At 54.0% G+C, this 20,635-nt stretch overlaps 2 protein-coding genes and 1 long non-coding RNA gene across 9 annotated transcripts; 2 read left to right on the top strand and 1 right to left on the bottom strand.

The window, feature by feature from the left end:
• Positions 1-1,967: 1,967 nt before the first annotated feature.
• Positions 1,968-6,813, bottom strand: TSPAN1 (tetraspanin 1). 2 transcript variants are annotated; one of them, XM_045799658.2, is made up of 8 exons: positions 6,668-6,813; positions 6,157-6,221; positions 3,500-3,706; positions 3,214-3,288; positions 3,002-3,100; positions 2,762-2,917; positions 2,598-2,681; positions 1,968-2,410 (listed from the first exon to the last, which is right to left on the bottom strand). In XM_045799658.2, exons 2-8 carry the CDS (start codon positions 6,211-6,213, stop codon positions 2,363-2,365), a joined length of 726 nt encoding a protein of 241 aa, XP_045655614.1. In that variant the 5' UTR covers positions 6,214-6,221; positions 6,668-6,813; the 3' UTR covers positions 1,968-2,362. The 2 variants fall into 2 exon arrangements, with proteins under 2 accessions (XP_045655614.1, XP_045655615.1); XM_045799659.2 differs by having other exon boundaries at positions 6,615-6,811.
• LOC123793750 (uncharacterized) lies at positions 3,621-9,227 on the top strand. 6 transcript variants are annotated; one of them, XR_015726236.1, is made up of 6 exons: positions 3,621-3,735; positions 4,300-4,827; positions 5,771-5,812; positions 7,583-7,750; positions 8,206-8,254; positions 8,809-9,227. It is a non-coding gene; the product is annotated as an uncharacterized LOC123793750 (long non-coding RNA). The 6 variants fall into 6 exon arrangements; XR_006780064.2 differs by having other exon boundaries at positions 3,706-4,827; XR_006780065.2 differs by having other exon boundaries at positions 3,706-4,827; positions 7,580-7,750.
• A 761-nt stretch (positions 9,228-9,988) lies between these two features.
• P3R3URF (PIK3R3 upstream open reading frame) lies at positions 9,989-10,597 on the top strand. The gene is made up of 2 exons (XM_045799445.2): positions 9,989-10,258; positions 10,536-10,597. Exons 1-2 carry the CDS (start codon positions 10,015-10,017, stop codon positions 10,577-10,579), a joined length of 288 nt encoding a protein of 95 aa, XP_045655401.1. The 5' UTR covers positions 9,989-10,014; the 3' UTR covers positions 10,580-10,597.
• The last annotated feature ends 10,038 nt before the right edge of the window (positions 10,598-20,635 follow it).

Below are 20,635 nucleotides of genomic sequence, written 5' to 3'. Positions count from 1 at the left end.
GGATGCCCAAGTCTCAAACTCCAAGATTTTTCCCTAAGCTCCACCTTAGGACAACTGAGCCTGACCTTAGCCCCGCCCTACATGGGGCTGAGCTTACAGCAGCCACCCCAAACCCCTTCCCCACGGAGCTGTTAACCTGCCTAGCTTGTCTCAGCAGGTACCTGTCCCCAAAGATGGAGCAGGAGAGCAAAAAGAGATACTTGGGGCTGGGGGTGGCAATGGGAGAGTGGGTGAGCCTAGTGGAGACAGAAAGGAAGTGGGTGAGACAGAACCGGGCGGGCATTATTCAGGAGGCTAGGACTGGGCTGCAGACAGAGTTATAGGAGCAAGGATCTGTGGCCCTCAGGGCACTTTGTATGCAGATTCCATATCTAGGCATTTTTCTGGAGAAAAGCCATCATTTTCATCAGCTTCTCACCCAGCCAGTGATCCAAAGAGATGAGGAAGATCTAACTTAGATAGCGGAAGAAGCACCGGGAAATGAATGGGATTGTCGGGAGGGAGTGGAGGGGAAAGCCTAAGGCAGGGGGCAGGACGTTTAAGGGATCTGTACAGGACTCAGGATCAGGAAGGTGAGTGTAGAACACACCTCCTGAGAAGGGGACAGCCTCCAGAGTCCTTTCAAGGTGAGCCTGGTGAGCTCCTTATATAGAGCCTTGCCCAGGGAGGCAGGAACTGACTAGAACTCACACCCTTTCACCAGCTCCATCCCTCCCTCCCCCACTGGTGCCTGGAGCCCAGCTCCCCGATGGCACAGGTGGCACAGGTGGTGTGTTGCTTTGACCGTTTCTCGCCAGCCCGACGCCTTCAGTGTTTGCTGGAGAGAGAGATAGTGCTTGAGGTGCCGCAAGGGCCAGGTTGAGGGGAAGTGAGCCCATGACGAGGTGGAGACCCGCCCTGGGCAAACATCCCCGACAGCCTCTGTGTGGGCACCTGATGCGTGAGAGATGGTCAGGTGGTGACAGGAGGGGAGAGGGACTAGTGGGGACTTGCTCTCCCTGCCCGGCCCCCCAGCAGGCTCCTGATCGAGGCCTCAGACTAGCCCTCGGGCACTTGTGTGGCTCTGGCCTGGTTGTTGTTCCTGCTTGGGCTCAGCAAGGGGTGGTAAATAGTTCTGGGCTGCCCTAGAAAAGCCAGGGAGGAAGGATCAGGGGTCAACGGGAAGCAAGGGAGGACGGTCTGCCAGGCTGGGTTATTTGGCCATAGCCTCCCTCGTTAGTGCTGTCAGTCCTGGTTCAGCAGCAATCAGATCTATGGGATCTTCTGGCCTTCAAGTAAATCTGACTGCATGCCAGCCGGGACCCCACCAGGCTCTGGAGTCAGGCAGCCCAAATCAAGGCTCAGCCCTTCAGGGCGGGTTGTGGATGTGGAACAAGTCACTTGGCCTTTCTAGGCCCAGTTTCTGGAGCATGGGGTGGTTAAGATTAAATAAGAGATCAGATCTGTAGAGTCCCAGAGGCAAGCCAAGACCAAGAATAAACAAAGTTCGTTCTAAAATCCCCAAGGCAGGGACAGGTGTGGGGCTTTACCCGAGTCAGAAGGGTAGGCAGCTTGAATCCTCTGATGGTAGCTTCTGGAGGACTTCCAGAGCCTAAGAAGTGACCCTCTCCCATTGCCTTGGCAGTATTTCTGGTCTCTCCGCCCCCACTTGGGCACAGGCTTGTTATTTTCATAGCTTTCCAGTCCATTGCCCCCACCCAGGAGGGGGTAGTTTCAGGCCAAAGTCTTCCCACATCACAGGAAGGCAGACTGGCCCAGCCCCCAGGTCCTGCCCCGAGTGCTCTCTAGGTCATCCCTGTTGGGCTCCCTCCCAGGCCTGGAATCCAAGTGAAGGAGAAATAGGCACCTACCTCCACCCTACTTCCCTTCTGTGACCTTTACAGGGGCCTCGTGAGTCACCAGCCCCTCAGAATCTGAGGCCAGGTGAGGCAAGGCGGGCCTGCCTCTCCAAGGATACACGGAAAGAGTTCCGAATGGAGACATTTTAATTGGGTAATGAGTTCTGAAGTGCCTTCTCCATCTCCGCCCGGTGCCCGCTGATTTTACATGTGCCTGCGCTATAGGGTGTCTTTCTCTCATCCCCCAGGGGGCTGCTGGGATCACCAAGAGCACCCCTGGGCCTGAGGGGGTGTCAAGGATTTAAGGGGCAGACCGGAAGTATGGGCAGGAGAACTGGCTGCCTCAGAAGTTCTGGTCGCAACCCCACCCATGGAAGCAAAAGTCAGGCACAGCCTGAGGGCGGCGATCCCCTATTGGCCCCAAGTCCAGAGCAGCGAGGCCAGCCCACTTGGACACCGTGGGATCCCGTCCCCGCCCCAGTCACTCTTAGGTGGCAGCAGCGGTGGTGGAGGCGGAAGCCGACTTATTTCAGATTGCAGTACAGATACATGGACACAATCATGGCAGCCAGCTGGTGGGGAAGGAACAGGCAGAGGTGAGGGATGTGATCCGGGGGCCCTTACGCTTTAGTCCCCTGCCTCCCAGACACCCTATACGAAGCTCTGTTAGAAGTCTGTCTCCTCCAGCAAGGCCTCTGAGATGGGTCAAGCACCCTGGTCCAGTGGGGTTGTCCTGCCCCAACCTCCTCACCCCCTTACCTCCAAGCCCCCAATTCCGGCTGCCACAGCACCCACAGTGACTGCGTTGGTTCGGATATCATACAGAAGCTGACTGAAACAACCCTTGGGGGAGGGGAGAGAGCAGCCACCGTCATTCAGCGCTTCGAGGCCATTAAAGCAGCCCCCAACCTTCCATACCACACCTCTACAATCTTGTCCTTAGCCTTCTCCTCGGTGCAGGGTTCTGTGGCTGTGCCGTTGCCATTGTCGAAGCAACAGGACGGGGGAAAGGTATGGTTCTGCATGAAGTAGGGAGAGCCCTCAAAATCCGTGTAGTTGTTGAAGCCACAGCACTTGAGCTGAAGAGGAGGAGGGAGGGGTGGTCAGTGGGGCCTTGCTTCTTCCCCCTCCCCCACTCCAAAATCTCCCCCAGCCCTCCTTACCCCTGCCATGGTGGTGTTCCACACTTGGGTGAAGTCCTTCTGGGAACCGTAGTCTTGCTTGATGGCGGGCACCACCAGCAACGTCAGGAAGTGCTCAGCCTGGGTGGGGCAGGCCGGGGCTCAGGGCCTGGTAGGGAAGGTGGCCACACACAGGCCACAGCCCACTTGCAGGGCTCTTCCCGATCTTTCCCCCTCCCCGCCCCCCTCCTCACCATGGTGGTATACACCAGCGCGACCACAGCAGCTGCCACCTCCGCGATGAAGATGAGGAGGAGAATCAAGAAGAACTGAAGGGGGAACAGAGGTCTGAGTTCGAGAGAGAGACGGTCCCTCATGCCTTACTAGTGGTAACCCACCCCCCCGTAAAACGAGGCCGCGGCCCCCTCTGCTCAGGGTCCGGGAGTCCAGGGCAGGGTTTGGGGATCCCCAGGGCCTGGATTCAAGGGTGAGGGGACCCTGGGTCTCGGTTCCGGGCCCGTGGAGCCGGGTGTGACACACCATCATGAGGGCACACTTGTTCTCAGTCTGAGCACCGTAGCAGCCCAGGAAACCGAGCGCAAAGAGCACAGCGCCAGCAGCGATGAGGAAGTAGCCCACGTTGACAAACTGCATCGCGCTAGACGACAGCGGCCCGAAGATCTTCAGGAAGGACGGCCCATCGATTGACACCCAGATGCCCACGGCCAACAGGGCGACACCACACAGCTGGGGACAGAGAGGCAGGCCTTAACACGGTGCGGGCAAGCAGCCCCTAACCACGCAGCTGAGTCAGGAAGATGGAAAACGAGAAATTTCTCCCTTTGTTGGCTAAGGAGTCTAAAAACTCATCCTGTAGGGAGGAAAAACATTCTGTAGAGCCAGAAGGATGGGAGCTGGGCTCCCCATAGCCAGCACCAGGCTGCACACCAATGCAGATATAAATGGGATCGGGGGTTCTAGAAATATCCACAGGATGGGGGAGGGCAAGGCAAGACTTTTCCTCACTGCTGTCAGGGTCCTGCCGCTTAGCTGGGAGTGAAGACAAGCAGGTGAGGCCAGCAGGGGCCTCCCCCACCCCATTTCCTTGCTGAGCTGACCCGCCTCTGTCCTGGGACAGGTGAAACAGTGGGGTGGAAGCCGGGAACAGGCTCAACAGTCACCATAGCAAAAGAGGTGGGGCTGAGGTTTACAGCGGCTTCCAACCCTGGAGAGGGACTCGGTGAGAAGGGACACCTAACTTGGGGCCCCATTTGGCTCCTCTCCAGGATCAAACTCCAGGCCTGCCCTTCATCTAACCTAGACCTCTCCTTGCCTAACAGGAAAACTGAGGCACGAGAGGGGGTGTACAGCCGGGGCTTCTTTTAGAGGCTCTCTGGCTCAACCCCAAACCTCAGGGAATCCAGAGGCCCAGGTGGGGGAGGAGGTACTCGGTCCAGATCCCACAGCTCTAGAGCAAAGCCTTGCTGAGCCAGAGCCTCGGCGGAGGAATCAGCCCAATACCACCCTGATGCCCAGTCCCCAGCTGCAGAAACTGAGGCTAGAACCAGGAGTGAGATGGCCGACTGTGGCTGGATCCCAGGCATGTTTGCCCAAGGACAGAGAGCTGGGCTCCCAGCCTACGGGGTCAAATTTCAAGGAGCCTGAGACCTGCCCTGCCTTGCCCAGCCTGGCGAAGCCTGAGCAACAGAAGCCAGAAACCAAACCGGATTTGCCTTTAACCCCCTCGGGCCAGAGCACCTGCTCTCCATATTGCTGGGATCCTGCTGCCTTCTCCAGATAGATGGATAAAAGCTACTTTCCCGAAGCCAAAAGAAACCTATTGCATGCACCACATCGAAGTCAGAGAGGTAAGATGCCCGCAGCCCAATTTCTCCAAATCCCTCTCCACTTCACATCTCCACCTCCTCACCTTCCACTCACTCTAAGCCACTCTAATGTGGCTCCAAGGTCAGTGGCGTCATCCTGCGCTAAGTCAGGTGGACACTTCATGCACCACACCCTCCTGACCTCACTGAGATCGTGGTCTACTTGTTTTCCTCTTGTTGCTTTCTCTATCAGCTTCCTGGTGGCCATTTCTCCACATATTCCTTGTAAGTTGTGTTTCGCGGCATTCACTCGGCCTGAGTGCTTTTACCCACTCCCATGGTTTTGCTGATCATTTGTGGTCATGTGACTTCCAAATATCCACATCCAGCTCCAACCGGAGCTGCAACCCCATTGGGTACGCGGCTGCCTGGGGAACATCCCCTGGGTGGCTCAGACCAGAGACATGGGCTTTATCTTCAAAGCCTCTGTCTCCCTTGCTCCTCCTTCCATCCCTCAGCCACCATTTGAGGGCTTTGTCCTTAGTCCATTTCTCCCCATCTCCACCACCATCTCCAGGGTCATGCCTCATTGCTCAGCTTCCTCAGACATGCCCTATACAATCTGTTCCTGGTTTTCTGAACAATACCTGACTTCATTGCCTCTGGGTCCTTTTGCATGCTTTACAACCCCTTCACCCAGCGCAAATGCCCAGCCTCAACTATTTCCTCCAGATAGTCTTCTCTGACCAGGGTTCAAGCCCCTCCTGGGAGCTCCCATAGCCTTGTGCTAAGGCCAGACATTGGATGTTCCAACTGTCTGCCTATCTGGCCTGCTGGACCTGAGATCCTCAAGGGCAGAGAAAGGGTTCACTCACCTTTCCCCCAGCATTTAGCACGGAGTCTTAGGCAATAAATGTTTGTTGAATGAATAAGGGTTACTTGGGGCAGACTCTGCTCTGAGGTCTCCGGGCATCTCTCATTTCAGCTCCCCGTCCATCCTACAGAGGCCACTGAATTTCCTTGTACGGTAGGTAAGCTTGGGCAAACCTCTTCCCCTCGCTGGGCTCCCAATGCCTATAAAACGGGGACAATCACTCCTGTGAGCCTACCCCACCCTGCCCTAAGTCGGGTCTGAAACGTCCTGGAAGGGAGGAACTTCTCCTAAACTTCTCTACCCCAACTTGTGTGGCAGCCAGGCTGCTCCTGAGATCACGACTCAGCATTTGGGGAGACTTCTGCACCCTATCATAATGGGAAACTTGCACAACAGAGTCTGGCCACAGCGATCTCCCATTTCCCAGCTTGGGCTCTGCTTAGGTTGTGACCCACTCCTGTAGGGAGGCCCGAAAAGCCCACAACCCCCATACTTACAAAGATGAGGAAATTGAAGAGGGTCATCATGGTTTTAATGAAGCTGAAGCACTGCATGGTGGCTCCTGGGAGGCAGACAAGTGTGAGTTAGGAATTCGTGCCTCCCACCTCCACTGCCACCTGGGCCGGCCCTGGCACTTGGACCGTGACATACCAGACACCAGCATCCAGGACCCATAAATCACCCCATTTCCCCTGCATCTAACCTCTGACGCCTCGGGACTTTTCCTAAGCCCTCTCCTGACACCGCTGCCTCCCGCGTAGGGCCCAGGCCCTCTCCCAGCACCTGACACTCAAATACTAACACCCCAGGTTTCCCCACTGGCACCCCAAGCCCAAAGCCCACACCACACGTCACTCCACACCCTTCCTTGGCACCTATATATCCTGGACCCCTCCACCAAACCAACCCTAGACTCTTTCGGAACCCTCCCCATCGGCCTTCCAGCTTCCCGAACCTGTTTCCTGGTTGATTTTACTTCGTAGGATAAGCCCTATCCTGTACCATCACCTGTTCAGGGCTCTTGGTAGTGAGTTCTGCAAGAAGGGTCTGCTGAGGCTCCAGAGGGGACAGACTACTCCAGGGATTTGCCACTCGAGTGGGCAGGCAGTGAGTCGGAGCTGGCTCTCAGGCACCACTGCTCACCTGCAGGCGGGGCAGGAGTTTTCAAGTCCTCTGCTCCCCCTCCCGCCTGCCCCACCCCGCAGCCAGTCAGCCTCTTCTTTCCCTGCTGCCCCCTGCTGCCTGGAGATCTGTCCCCATAGCCACAGGAGCAACGGCCTCGTGGGCCCCGGCAACGCCAACCATAGCAACACCCTTCCTGATCTGAAGGAGGAAGAGAAGTCGGAGGGTGAACAAGGGCCCCCCCAGAATCTCCGTGTGCCCTCCACCGCAAGGGTGCGGTCTGCTTCTTAGCCTGCATCTGCCCACCCATACCCCATGCCCTCTGTGCTCACGGGCACACCCAGCTAGTGAGGCACACACAGATACACACATAAACACCTACCCGTGCCCATGAGTGCGCGCGCACACACACACACACACACACACACACACACACACACACTCTCTCTCTCTCCACCGTGTGTGGACTGACTCCTGGCAACTAAGAATCCACAAAGCTGCATCCGAGGGACATACTTAAAGTCTCTCTGTCTCTCTCTGTCTCTCTCTCTCTCACACACACACTCAAGCACACACACTTTCAAGGAAATGACCCAGGTTTAGCAGCTTCTACTCCCTCCTCTGAGTGGCAAATGACTCCTAGTCCTTTTCCCTCTATAAAATCTCAATTTCCCCATCTTTCTCCCCCCTTCATCTTTCTCCTTGGTCTCTCTCCCCATCCTTTCTCTTGCATCCCCCCCCCCCCCCCGCCCAGTGTTCTTAGCAATCTGTGTCAAGCACCCCTTTCCTCTCTGCCAGCAGGTGGCACCATGATCCCACAAAAGCATCACCCCCAAGTCTAAGACTGCAGTCCTAGTCTACATGGATCCCTCAAGGGCTTCATCTGAACCCCCGCCTGCCTCTTTCCACTGCGGGTCCTACTTTCCACTCCAGTGCTTTGAGGTTCTGGCTTTGGAGTCCTCAGACCAGGTACTCCCCATGCTGGTTCTGCTGCTTCCTAGCTGTGTGACCCCGGGGTCGGGGGTAGGGGTGGGGTTGGTGGAGTTCTTAGGCTTGGTTTTAAGCCTATTTCCTGGTCTATATAACAGAAGAGTTATAGGGATTTTAAATAAAATTTTCTTCCCAGTCTGGGACAAACGGGAATGACCACAGAGTGGGAAGGTCAGAGTGAGGAGAGTCATAGCCAGAGGGGGTGTGGGATGGATGAAGTAGACTTTTAAAATTTTTTAAAAATGTGAATATAGTTGACAGTAATTTTTGTTTCTTATAATGGAAGGAAGCAGCTGAAGAAACGGGAGAGGGGGGCTAATAATAATAATATCTGTGTAGATCATGTTTTAAATGCATTACATATATGGTCTTTCCCTCCCTCTTCACAACAATCCTGTGAGATAGAGTCTCTTTTCTCCCCTTTCTAAATATAGGGAAACAGAAGCACAGGAAGGTTAAGTACTTGCCATGATCACATAGCTGGTAAGTGGCGGATCCAGGATTCACCCCTAGTCAGTCTGGTGCAAGGTCTGTGTCTTAACCATCAAGTAGACTTTCTATAGTGATGGAATCTCTAAGAAGGCAGGAGGAGCTGACTTCCAGAAAGAGCAGGAGAGGAGGCCTTGGTCTGGGACTTGAGGAAGAAAATGGCCAAGGGCAAGTGGGTTTACAGGTGTATTGGCTAGAAGTTGATGGGAGCGAGGTCCATTTTCTAAGACTGAGGATAGCAAGAGTAGAAGACGGAGGGGGAGGAGGTGTGAGGCCTTTTAGGGTGGTGCTGAGGACCCCAAAGTCTCCTGGCAGGTTCCTACAGGAACAGAGAAAAGATGGAGGCTGGGAAGGAGGGCAAGAGGTGGAGTAAGAGGGAAAGAGAGAGGGGGCGGAAGTCTTCAGGTCCACAACAGCTCAGTACAAGGCCTGGCAGAGTCACTGACACTCCTGTCTGCTACAAGAATGGGCTGACACAACCTACATTCCCCTAGGCACCTCGCTGTTCCTCTACCTGAGCTAATTAATGGCTTTCTCTTTCCCCTCAGGAAGAATCGACCCAGGTCTCCTCCATCTATGACCCCAGTGCCCAGCACATATGAAGTTGTTGGTGAACAATTCCTAAATGATTGATTGAATAAATGAGTGCATAACAGCAAGAGTTAAATGTCTGGGCTTTGGACCATAGCCATCAAAATTGGAACACCTGCCCACCTCTAATTGTGCGACCTTCCCTATCTGAGCCTCAGTTTCCTTATGCAGTCGGTCCTCATTATGCATGGCTTCCATCTCTGTGAATTTACCTACTGCTAGAATTTATTTGTAACCCCACACCAATACTCCTGTCACCTTTGCGGTCATTCGTGGACATTTGCAGAGCTGCAAAAACGTTGAGCTGCCTCATTCGCATGGTCTCAGCTGAGGCTGAACAAGAGGATTCTCTGCCTCTTATAAATGTACACCTGTTCTTCTTGTGGTCCATTCAGTGTCACATTTTTCCTATTTCTGTGCTTTTTGTTGGTGATTTTGCTCTTTCTCAAATAATGCTGAAGTGTTGTCTAGTGTTTCTGAGCACAAGAAGGCTGTGATGTGCCTTACAGAGGAAGTATGTCAAGTAAATGTCATCCAGGTACAAGTTAGAGTGCTGTTGCCTGTGAGTTCAATGTTAATGACTCAGTAACAATATAGTTTAAATTAGATATCTGTAAACAGAAACACACATAAAACAAGGTCATGTTCTGATCGATCAGTTGACAAAAATGATGTGACCAGAGACTGGTAGGAATCTAACCTTGCAGGTGCATTGGTGCGATTTGCTAATGCGCTATTTGTGGTGGGGACTTTATTAGACCATAACTACTGTGAATAACGAGAATTGACTGTATATGAAATAGGAATAACGATAGTCTCCTTGTAAGGTTGTCGTGGGATTAATGAGAGAGTGTTTGTAAAGTACCCGCCACTGTAAATGCCTAAGAAACATTGTTAATATTGTCAATATGGGTAAAGGAGAAAGCGAGGGAGTAATGTTCCCCTACTCAGAGTTCCTCTTCCCTAGGGGCCAGGTTGAGGTTTTTCTGGCCCTTGGGCTAGACCCATGGAGAGAACCATGAGGGAGCCTGACCCATGGGGAGGGGCGGGGGACCAGGACCTCTAATAAAGACCACCACCCTTATGCGGACTCTATGTCATAAAGGCCCCAGCTGCCCTGGCCAGGAGCACCCGCAGGCACACTACAGAAGTTCCCTGTGCCCATGGGGCCTTCTCCGCCAGTCCGTGCCCCGCGGCCCCGGGGCCTAAATTCCCCCTACCGCAGGCCAGGGCTGGGCTGGCCTCGGCCTCGATTTCCCAGGATGTTCAAGTGTAGCCGCAGAAGGTACCGGCAGAAACCCCAAGGCCCAGCTGCCACCGCTGCAGCCACCAATCCTGCCACCGTGGCCACAGATATCAACAACACTCCTACAGCCACCACCAGGGTGTGGATCCTTCCGCCACAAGGTTAGCCAAGGGCCCTGAGGTGCGGTGGGGGTTGGAAAAACCAGGGCCATTAGTTTTCCCCCATCTTAGCCTTGCATAGGCACGTTGGGGGCACACCCTATGTGAAATACCACCCCCAAAGTATGGTGGGGACTTGATGGCAGACGTCCTAAGGGGAGCCTTAATGGAGGGTGTATTGGCTGAGAGCGGAGGGCCTGGGGAACTGGGAATCTAAGAACAGTGGAGCTTCCAGAACTGCTGTCTTCCTCACACTCTTCCCTCTCCTTCCTCTCCTCAGTTCTCAGACACCTCTGTCAACCTGGCAGCTTTCTGATCTTCTAGAAATGTCCAGAAACTAGTCCCGAAGCTTGGCTGGCTCCAGACCTGCATCTCCTAGGGGCCATGGGTGGCTAACAGCAGCAAATACAATCATTTCTGCTCCAACTGCCTCACTCCACCCCAAGGTGTTTCCAGACAACCACGCAGGGTACGAGGGCAGGGCTGGGGCTGAATGCTCCCAGGGACAGGCTTCAGTGAGGACAGCTGGGATCACAGTTAGACAATGGAAGGACAGGACAAGGTCGGCAACTGATACACCATTTCTCCATCTTTGGCCTCAGCTTTTGATCCACCCCATGAGGTAGGGGGCCTTCCTGCATTGCACAGGAAAAAGGTCTCCACAGACATCTTGGAAGTTATAGGGAACCAGGTGCTTGAGGAGGGAGGTAGGGGCACGGATCAGACAGGGATGGGACGAGAGATTTCAGGGCTTGAGTCTAAAAAGAGTGCTTCGGTGTGAGCTGTCTGTGACTCTGTGCCTGCGACGGTCAGTGTGCAGATGTAGATGTTGGGGGGTGTGTGTGCGCACGCGCACATGCGTGCGAGCCTGTGAGGCCAGGACAGTGGGAGTGTGAGCAGACGTGCGGCTGAGTGTGCCTCCGAGGCGGCAGAGCATGGGGGTGTGTTGTAAGGTTAGGGTGTGCCAGAGGGAGGCCTCAGCGGGCTGAGAGGAATGAAGGTCAGGAATGGGGTGTGGGCAGCCTGAAGCAGGGGAGGAGTGCTCTGAGGAGGGCGGGCCACCTTCGGCCCCCTAGCTGTTCCCTGAGGCCAGTGTGTTCCGGGACTGTCAGCTGAGCTGGGGCGGTTAGGGGTGGGGCAAGACTGAGCCGCGTCCAGAAGGGGGAGGGCGCCGAACGCTCGGCCTGGGGATTTTCCATTTGGATTTCTGAGTGTGTGCCCATGTGTCATCAGGTGTAACCGGGTTGCTGTGGGGTGTGTCTCCGTGGAGCTGTGTCTCAGTGGCGGGAAACACTGTGAGGGACTCTTCTCTGAGGTGTCACTGTATGCGTGGGTGTGTGTCTGGGGCTCCGTTCCCTGAGGGTTGGGGGTGGGAGTGAAGACTCAGAGCCTTGGCCTGGCCCCCTGGGGGTTCAGAAAGCCTGTGAGGAGAAAATGAATTGTGTCTGTGTCCTTTGACTCCAAGGCTTGCCAGAGACTGGGACCCTGAGAGGAGGGACTGGGCAGAGAAGTCACTGACACACTGCGCCCAGACTGCGCAGGCCGGGGGACGAGGCTCCTCAGGGTATGGGGGAAGTGGTGTTGAACCTCAGTCAAAGAAGGAAGGTGGCTGGGCTAGTGCCCAAGGCTCACAAAGGGGCCCACACATTTACAGACACATGTCACAGTCCATGAACATATGCAGACGAGTAAATAGAAGTAGACTCACAGACACACAATGCAACAAACACAGGCGCGTGCAAGTACAGGCTTGTAAACAGAGCTACACACTGCCACTGATGCACGTGGGCCTCCCCAGTTGGCATATGTTAACAACACGTACACACGCCTATAAAGGAACACACGCACACATAAGCATGCACGCATCTAGGCAAGCACATAGCATATAGACGGACGCATGCAACCCCACTCATGCAAACCCAGGCACACACAGACACACGCACACATGCAGACACACTCACCAGACTTCCCTGCCCCTGCGGCCCTGGAACCCAGAAGCTTCCCTCCCCTATAAGAGTGTGTGTGTGTGTGTGTGTGTGTGTGTGCATGAGTGTACCCACCCTTGTGTGTGTGTGTATCTGTGTCTGTGAGAATGTGTTTGTATGTGTGTGACTGAGGGGGGGTGCTGAGCTGTGGGAACCTGATGACATCATCTCTTCTGGCTATTTTTAGCTCCCTCTGCAATGACGGGCTCCTCCATTGCCCCTCCCCTTCCAGGCTCCCAGAGGCAGCCGCAGCCAGAGGGCACCCACCACTCCAGGCTAGGTGACCCCTGGATGACTGGGTACAGCTCACTCGTTCCCACCCCACCAGAGCTCCCTGGAGGTCGAGAACACCAGAGGAAGAGGCTTGGGCCATGTGGCAGCCTGGAGCAGGGGCCTGGGTTAGGTGAGCAGACCTGGCTGGTCTCCAGCCCCTAGGGTGCCTCCGCTTCTGCTTTTCAATCTGAAACTCTGTCTCAGTCAGGAGTGCCTGCCATGTGCCAGGGAGGGTGCCAAGTTCTGGAGATAGAGCAGTGTGCAAGACAGCAGGAGCTCTTCCTGGTGGGTGTTACAGCTCGGTGGGAGACAGACATTAAACAGATCACACAGGCACTGCACCAAACTGTGGCAAGGACTCTGAACATTGGTAACAAGGGGACTCGGTCTGGGATGATGTTCTCTGTCTCTTTCTATCTTGTGGAGATAACCTGAGGAAACCAGAGGGACACCCTCCCTGACCTTGCACCTTCCCCCCTGACAACCACACTCCAGAATTCCACAGAGCAGAGCTTCCTCCTCACGCCCCAGGCCGTGCTCCCAACATTGCCCCAACCCACCATCCAAGTGGTGGCCCACCACTACTCATGGCCCCTTTTCTTTGGAACCTCCCCATGGTTGATCCCGGAGAGCCAGTCCTTATTCCTCCATCTGTAGATGAGAAAAGCGAAACTCTGAGAGGGGCAGGGCTGGACCACACCTCCTGGTGCCCAGGCCATGACATGAAGAGATGGCAGGCCTCGAGGGAGGAGGAAGTGGTGGCAGTACAGGTGTGGGAAGAGCAAGGGGTGGGGTCAGGAGGGGAGGAGGACAGTAGCCCGAGGGGTCCTTGCCAGAGAAGGCTTCCTGCTCCCACCAGCCTCTGGGCAGCCACCGGAAAATCGGAAAATCGGAAAATCGGAAAATCGGGTTTGGCAGCTTCAGCCAAGGGCTGAAGAAGGGGTCCAGACAACTCTGGGGAGGCTGCCTGGGGGTGGGCTCATCCTCTGAGCCAGAGTCCCGCCAGGCCCCAGGCTCAGCTGTCCTGTTGGGGGAGTATTTTGTAATACTGGGACCCTTTGGAGTGTGGCGGGGAACAGCTCTGGGCTGGAAGCAGGAGCCTGGAATTCCAGTCCTTGTTCTGTCCCAAACCCCAGTGTGATCCTTGGAAAGTCCTGCCCCCTTTCTTGGCCTGAGTGGGCCCTCCCAGGAAGGAGTGCTGGAGGACCAGTTTCCCCATTCCCAATTCCTGCCCTCTGGCTTTTCCTGGGAGTCTGGCTCAGGCAAAGAAACACAAAGTTTGTGTTTGGGACAATGGGTAGGAACAGGGAATAGACCGCCCTCAGGGCGCCAGGCTGGAGGTCCCTTGTCACCAATGGGTCAATGGCCGGAAGCCTAGCTCCAGCCCTACAATGCTATACGGGTCACCCCACCCTTACCAGTACTCTCACCCACCCCTACTTCCGTCCTCTGTTCCTTCCTCACCTTCAGAGAAAGCTACCGGCTCCCTGGGGAATCTCCCATACCTCCTTCATTGGCCCGCTGCCCTGTGCTCAACCCTCCCTCCCTCTCTGCCCACTTGACAGGCCAGTCTCCCAGTTAACTTTCTGTCCCTGGATCCTGGGGCAGGCCCAGGAGAAAAGGAAGCTGGGTGGAAGGCCTGCACAGAGGCCTGCTTTTCCTGTTACTGTCAGACACTTGAAGCCCAAATGAGGGGCTTGAGAGGAGGGGGGTGGACTGAGTGCTGGGGCCTAGGACTGGGCTGCCCTGGGCATACTGCAGTCCCAGGGGAAGTGGGAATGCTACCCTTTACCTACCCAACGATCTTCCTGTGCCTTCCGTGAATTCAGAGAAGAGAGCCCAGAGCTGAGACTTGTTTCCTCTGGAAAACACACACAAAAACCCAGGACAAGCGAGTCCTGGTTATGGTCACTAAGTCAATGATAAATTCATGAAAACACAAAAACCATAAAATTCTAAATGCATAGAATCTATAGTCATAGAATCTTAGCATCACAGAATTCTAATGTGGTGAAATCTGAGTTACTTAGAATCAGAAATTAGAATTCTGGCATCACTGATTCCCAGATCACAAGGTTAGAGTATGCTTGAATAGAGAAGTCTTGAGAAGTCGATTAGTGAAGTCCTTACCTTCAGGTGAATGTCTAAGCTAGAGGATGGACATTGGGGATGGGCAAAGGAGTTCACACGTGAACGCTAAGGAGGAGGCAGAGAGCTCATGACACAGGAACTTAGGATAAGTTAAGAAGCCTGCAATAAACCAGACAGAGGACAGACATTTTCCAGGAGGACACATTCTTGGTTTCTGAGGATGAGGGGAGTGGGGTGGCAAGAGGGGGACACAGAGAGGGGAACTACAGAAACAAAACAATGTCTAAAGAAAAGATTATCAAGTAGCATAATACACCAGCCACAATGCCTCCCGATTTCTCCATGATTGGGGTTAACACCAGCCCAGGACATTTTCAAAGGCTAGTAAGACTCCTTATCACATTGGAACAGCAAGCCACATCTGGCTTTTTTGGGAAGAAAAGTACCAAGTAGAAAATATTCCGTATACCACAATTTCTTGGGGCTGCTGGGAAGAATAGACTCTCTAAAGAGGATGCTGAGCTGTGACCAACAAAGCCACGCTGTGGTGTGGGGTGCAGAGCTCCTAGCAAGGCCTTGGTAGGGGACCCTGTGGAGGGCGTCTGCCTGGGGTGATGCCTGGGAGAGGCGTCTCTACAGAAGGAGCCAAACTTGAGGCAGCACTTGGTATGGGGACTCTTGCCTGATTACTGGGTTGGTTACTCAGTAAACAACAGGGATATTTACCTAGCATTTCTGGGAAACTACTGCAAACTCAGGAACCCAGAAGGAGCAGTTCCAGAGAGAGGCAAATGCCAAGCTCTTCTGGGCATGGGAAATGGGGCAATGTCAGCTGGAGATCCTCTTGCTCGGCTGCCTGTCCTCAGATTCAGCTTAATATCTCAGCCCCGACCCCTACCCACATCCTCATTTGCCTCCCTTTCCCTGCTTGCCTGCCATTCTCCCCACTTCTATCTGCTGTGTGACCTTTGGCAAATCCCCTCTCTAGGCCTGAAACCTCCTTTGCTTTCTTTTGAAGTCTATAATTGGGTCCTAAGCACAGGTTTTAGTATTTTATACTCCTGGTTTTGTCCAGATCAGTTCCCTTTCAGATGTCTCCATGCTCAGCTTCCAGAGAAAGCGTCAGGCAGCTTCAGGGGAGAATGGAGGGAGTAGGGAATATAAATAATGCTCACATTTGACATCCTGCATGTATCAGTTTCTATGACAGGTGTTTTATAAACCTTACACGATACCCACAACCACCCCGTGTATGTAAGTCATTGCTCCCATTTTATGAGGCTCAGGGAAGATAAGTAACATACGCCCAAGGTCATCCGGCTAGGGAGAACTAGAATCTCTGGGAGGTCTGTCTTAATCTGAGGGCTATGGTTTCAGATTAGCATTAATCCATGTGGCTTCAACAGGTCAAATGAAAACCCATGGATGGGAGTTTCAGGGAACAGTAGTCCATGTGGCTGGCCCTAGGTAGGTAAGGAGTTCCGTTGAGTGAAGTGAGGGATAGGGCCTGACAGTCTGTGCTGTGAGAAAAACTGAACTGAGCCGCTTCCTATTGGAAACTCTGGGTGTTCTCCGCTCAGACTGGAGAGAGCTGGACTGGGGCGGGTACATGCAGGGTTGGAGTGGAGAATGGGGTGGTCCTGGGCTGGTCTTCAGGGGGTTGAGGGGCTGCTGCCACTGCTCCTGGAGAGAGTGTGTATGTGTTGGGGAGGGGCAGTGAACGGAGGCTTCTTTCTGGGATGGCCTAAACACCCTCCCCCTGCCCCCCAACGAAACTGGTTTTCAGGGCTCTGGAACCTGGTCGCAGGTGACTTTCCAGTTGGGGTAGCATCGTGGTATGTTAGCACTAGCCTCACCTCTAGGAAACTTTTGGATCCCTAAGCCTCAGCAACCTTGCATAGTTGCCTCTGTTAACGGACTCAATGGAGTGGAAGAATTTCAAAGGAACCCTGACTTTTGCCCTTCCTAAGGTGGGTCATCGCGGGAGGTTTGGAGATCCGGTGACTCACTGGCTCACAGGGTCAGAGAGGGAGGCAACCCTGGGGGCCATCTCATCCAAATGCTTCACTCTGAAGGTGAGAGAGGAGTTTGAAGTCCAGAAGGGGAGCAGGACCTGCCAAAGATCACACAGCAGCCAATGCTGTCCCCACCAAGTGCCTGGCACTGCCCTTGGCCCTGAGGACACAGGTGAACCTTGTTCTTGAAAACTTGCAGCCTAATGGAGAAAACAGGTGGTAGATACACCGAGAGAAGTGTCAGGGTTAAAAGAAAGGTTCAGACTTCGGGCACTGGGGGCTTAGAAAGGCAGGGGCAAGTACCCCTACAGGCTTCACCGAAGAGGTGTAGGTGGTTTGGGAGCTGGGCTTAAAAGAGGGAGCAACATTTTAGCTGATACAAAGGGGTAAAAGACTTTCTGGCTGAGAAAGCGTGAGCTGCCTCACCGAAGGACATGAACGAATGACCCTGCGAAGACTGGACCGTGTGGGTGAAGTGGAAGTCTGATGGGCAGCAGTCTAACCCCGGGCTAGGACTTGAGATCAGGACTGTCTGCTCTGTGAGCACACAGTAGTCACAGAGGTGCAGGCCACAGGGATACAAGGGCCCCAGCGGGCGGTAGGGGGGATCTCAGGACACCAGGGCTGGGAGATTCTTAGCAGTACGAGCTGGGACTGCTAAGCTCTCCCAGCCCCGGGCCGGGACTGTTTCCTTTAGTCCAAGTTACACGCTTGCACAGAAAACCTCGGTCCCCACTTCCCTCGACAAGGACCCAGGCCCAGGCTGAGGTCCGCGCAGCCAAGGGGAAGAGATTACTCCCCGCCCCTCCCCAGGTTTCACAGCCGGTGCGCACACCTCCTCCCTTGAAGCGGTTTCCCTCCACTCCCCCGCGGCTCCTAAACCCGCCACCCATACGGGACAGGACGGGGACGTCCTTCGCTTTGGAACTTCGGTGGCTGAGAGCCCTCCCTTGCTGCTGTGATGCAAATCCGCTCCGGATTTATTCTCGGGCGTCCTTTCCGTAAAGTGCGACGCACCCGGCGCCAGCGCCTGTCTGGAAGTGCCTCCTCCCGCCTTGACCCAAGGGCGCCAGGGCCTTGAACGGGGCGGGGGGCGGGGATCGTACTTTCCCAGCGAGCGGCTCCCGCGGCTGCAGCCCGGGGGCAGGGTGACGGTGGGAGCCCGGGAATCGCGCGGCTGTGGCTGTAGGAATGGGGGCGGGGCTGTAACTACCCGCGCGGAGCGGGGGGGCGCAGGGTGGGGAGCCGGAAGCCGCCGTGTGTGTGGAAGATCGTACACGCAGAGTGGGAGCCACCGAGAGCCCGACTGGGAGTGTGGGGGTGGGGGCACCTTCGGCAGGTGGGGACCTTGGTCTCCAGGTCCGGGCCGGAGGTTTTGGTAGAGAGATTAGAAGGTGTAGGGCTGGAGAGCGTTGGGGGTGGAGCGAGGGGGAATCCTCCGGCCTAGGAGGGGCCACCCCACGCCTGAGCGCGGCTCCGCACCTTGCCGGGTCTTTGGTGCCTGGTTTCTGTACAGTTGGCGGTTTGTGCACTGAGAACGAATTCCACTGATCTCTGTCCTCATCTCGCAGGGAAACTAAGCTGTAGTTACACCTCAGAGACCTGGGAACCGAACGCTACTAGGGACTGGATGCGTGAGTGGGGGTGCTCGGTGCACTCGCAAGAGCTCCAGGTTCAGGAAACTGCAGGACGGGTGTGAGCAGTTTACATAAAATGCTATCCAAATCAGCATGTATATAGAGGCATAAAGAAATGGCATTTACTGAGTGTCTACTGCATGCCAGACCAAGGGTATTCACCAAATTGACAAAAAGAATAGGGATTCTTACTTTTTTCTTGGTACTTTCACAATCAGAAAAGAACAATGCAGGTCTTTTTATTTAAAAAAAAAAAAAATAGACCTGGTTTCAGCACCGCTAAGCCACTGATTTGGCCTTGGAAATGTTGCTTTAACTTCTGCAAGCCTCAGTTTTCTTATCTGAAGATAATAATAATAGGGGAACCTAGGCACAGGATTTGCTGTGAAGATTAAATGAGTTAAAGCCTCAAAGATGCTTGAAGCAGTGCTCACACTAAGTGACAACAGTGAGGACACTTAGTTTGGGAGTGTGTGAGGGGAATGGGGGAGCAAAAAGCCTTCTGGAAGAATGGAAATCTGCGCTAAGTCTTAAAATATGAGAAGGAACTAGTCCGTGGAAAAGGGAGGAAGAAAAAAGAAAAGAAAAGGGAAGAAGAGAAGGACATTGATGACGGAATGACATGAGCAAGAACAGGCCGGTGAGAAACAGGACAGTGAATTGGGAACTAGAGATGGGAGGCAGGAAATGGAGATGGGATTGGAAAGGTAAGCTGGGACCAAACTGGAGCAAGGTGGGGGGCTTAAAGTTACTGAGGCTGTTTTCCTGAGAGCTATCGAGGGGTCTTCAGGAGCGGCGGGAGGAGAGAGGCTCCCTGTGGGTCAGTGTGGAGTCCAGGAGACCTGTGAAGGGGTGGATAGTGGCATGAACTAGTGACATCCCTGCGATGGAAAGAAATGGATGGATTTGAGAGGTAGAAATGACAAGACTTGGTGACAGCGGATGGATTGAATGGGAGACAAGATGTGAGGACCATATCCTGATTTCCAAATTGGGTCCCCCGGGTGGTGCTATTCTCTGAGACGGGGAGCAGGAAGGATAACACATTTGAGGGGAAGCTGAATTCAGTTTTGGACATGCCTGCGACCACACCCCTGGACAGACCCTCAATAATTGGGGTCCTGCCATCCCACCTGGCAATTACTCTGTCCAGAAGATGGCAGAGGTATCATTAGCCACCGCTGGCTGTCTGTTCCCTGGCTGCGGCTGGCTGGAGGTCTGGGTGGGGAGGAAGAGGAGGGGGGGGCCTGCCACCACTGGGCTGGGCCTAGTGAGTATTCTTTTGTGGCTCTGGGCTACCAGACAGTTTCTTTGGGAACAATCATGTTACAGGAACTTGAGGATAGGGTTGTCAGGTCCCAGGATGGGGGCAGTTCTCTGTGCTGCTTATCGTCTCCATTTTACAGCTGAGGAAACTGAGGTTCAGGAATTGAGTGGCAGAGCCAGGGAGGGAACCAAGGTCTGTGGGATGTCTTCTCATCGTACCGGCTGCCACATCATCACTGGTGACATTTGCTCCAAGAGGGGCAAGGAAAGTACCCAGAGCTATGGCTCCTTGGGGGAGAAATGTAATCTGGAGGAGTAGTGGGGATCACGGACGGAGGCAAGGAAAGCTTCCTGGAGGTGGTGCCATTTGTGTTGCCATAGAAGCATAATCTTGTTTTCTGTCTCCCAGGCCAGCAATCGTTGGCAATCAGCCATTGCCTGCAGTGAGGGAGACCTTGTCTTCTGAGTGGCCTCTAGGCAGAATGTGCCCACAGAACAAACAAAGTGGCAGACTGGAATTCTCGCGGGCATTTCAGACCTGCAGTGGGGGCACTTTTACCTGCCTCTGGCACCCATGAGCCTGGGCATCCCTTCCGCACTGGCCCTCCACTGGCAGCTGGAGGCCTAGGGCCTACCCATTTTCCTGTCAGGGTTCAGCACAAGTTTATGGTCCGTTCCCAGGTTTTGTTTTACTTTAAAAAAAGAGGCATCCTGTGAGGAGGTGATGGATTCTTTCTAAGGGAGGACTGGCAGATACAAGGAAAACTGATCTTTCTGTGAATGATTGGGGAAAAGTTGTAAGACACAAAAACTGTTGCTAACCTTCTTCTGTCACCCACCAAGTGTTTCTCCCCAGGTGTCCAAATGGCTGAGATGGTAAGCAGGTAGCCAAATTCTTAGGAGCTAAGAAGAGGTTACTTTCAAAACAATGTTTAAGTAATATTTGCTAATTGTGGAAAATATATGTAAGTAAGAAGAAAAAATATATAAAGCATCCATTAAGGAGAGAGAAATGCTACTAGCATTTTTATATATTTATTTTTTTTCATTTCTGGGCATATGTAGCTTTCTTTTACACGGTTAATACCCTGTGTAGACAGTTTTATATCATGC

This window comes from Ursus americanus, chromosome 12 (genome assembly GCF_024610735.1).
Source record: "Ursus americanus isolate L20-20 chromosome 12, mUrsAme1.1.p, whole genome shotgun sequence".
Taxonomy (NCBI): domain Eukaryota; kingdom Metazoa; phylum Chordata; class Mammalia; order Carnivora; family Ursidae; genus Ursus; species Ursus americanus.
This window is presented reverse-complemented; position numbering and strand designations above follow the sequence as displayed.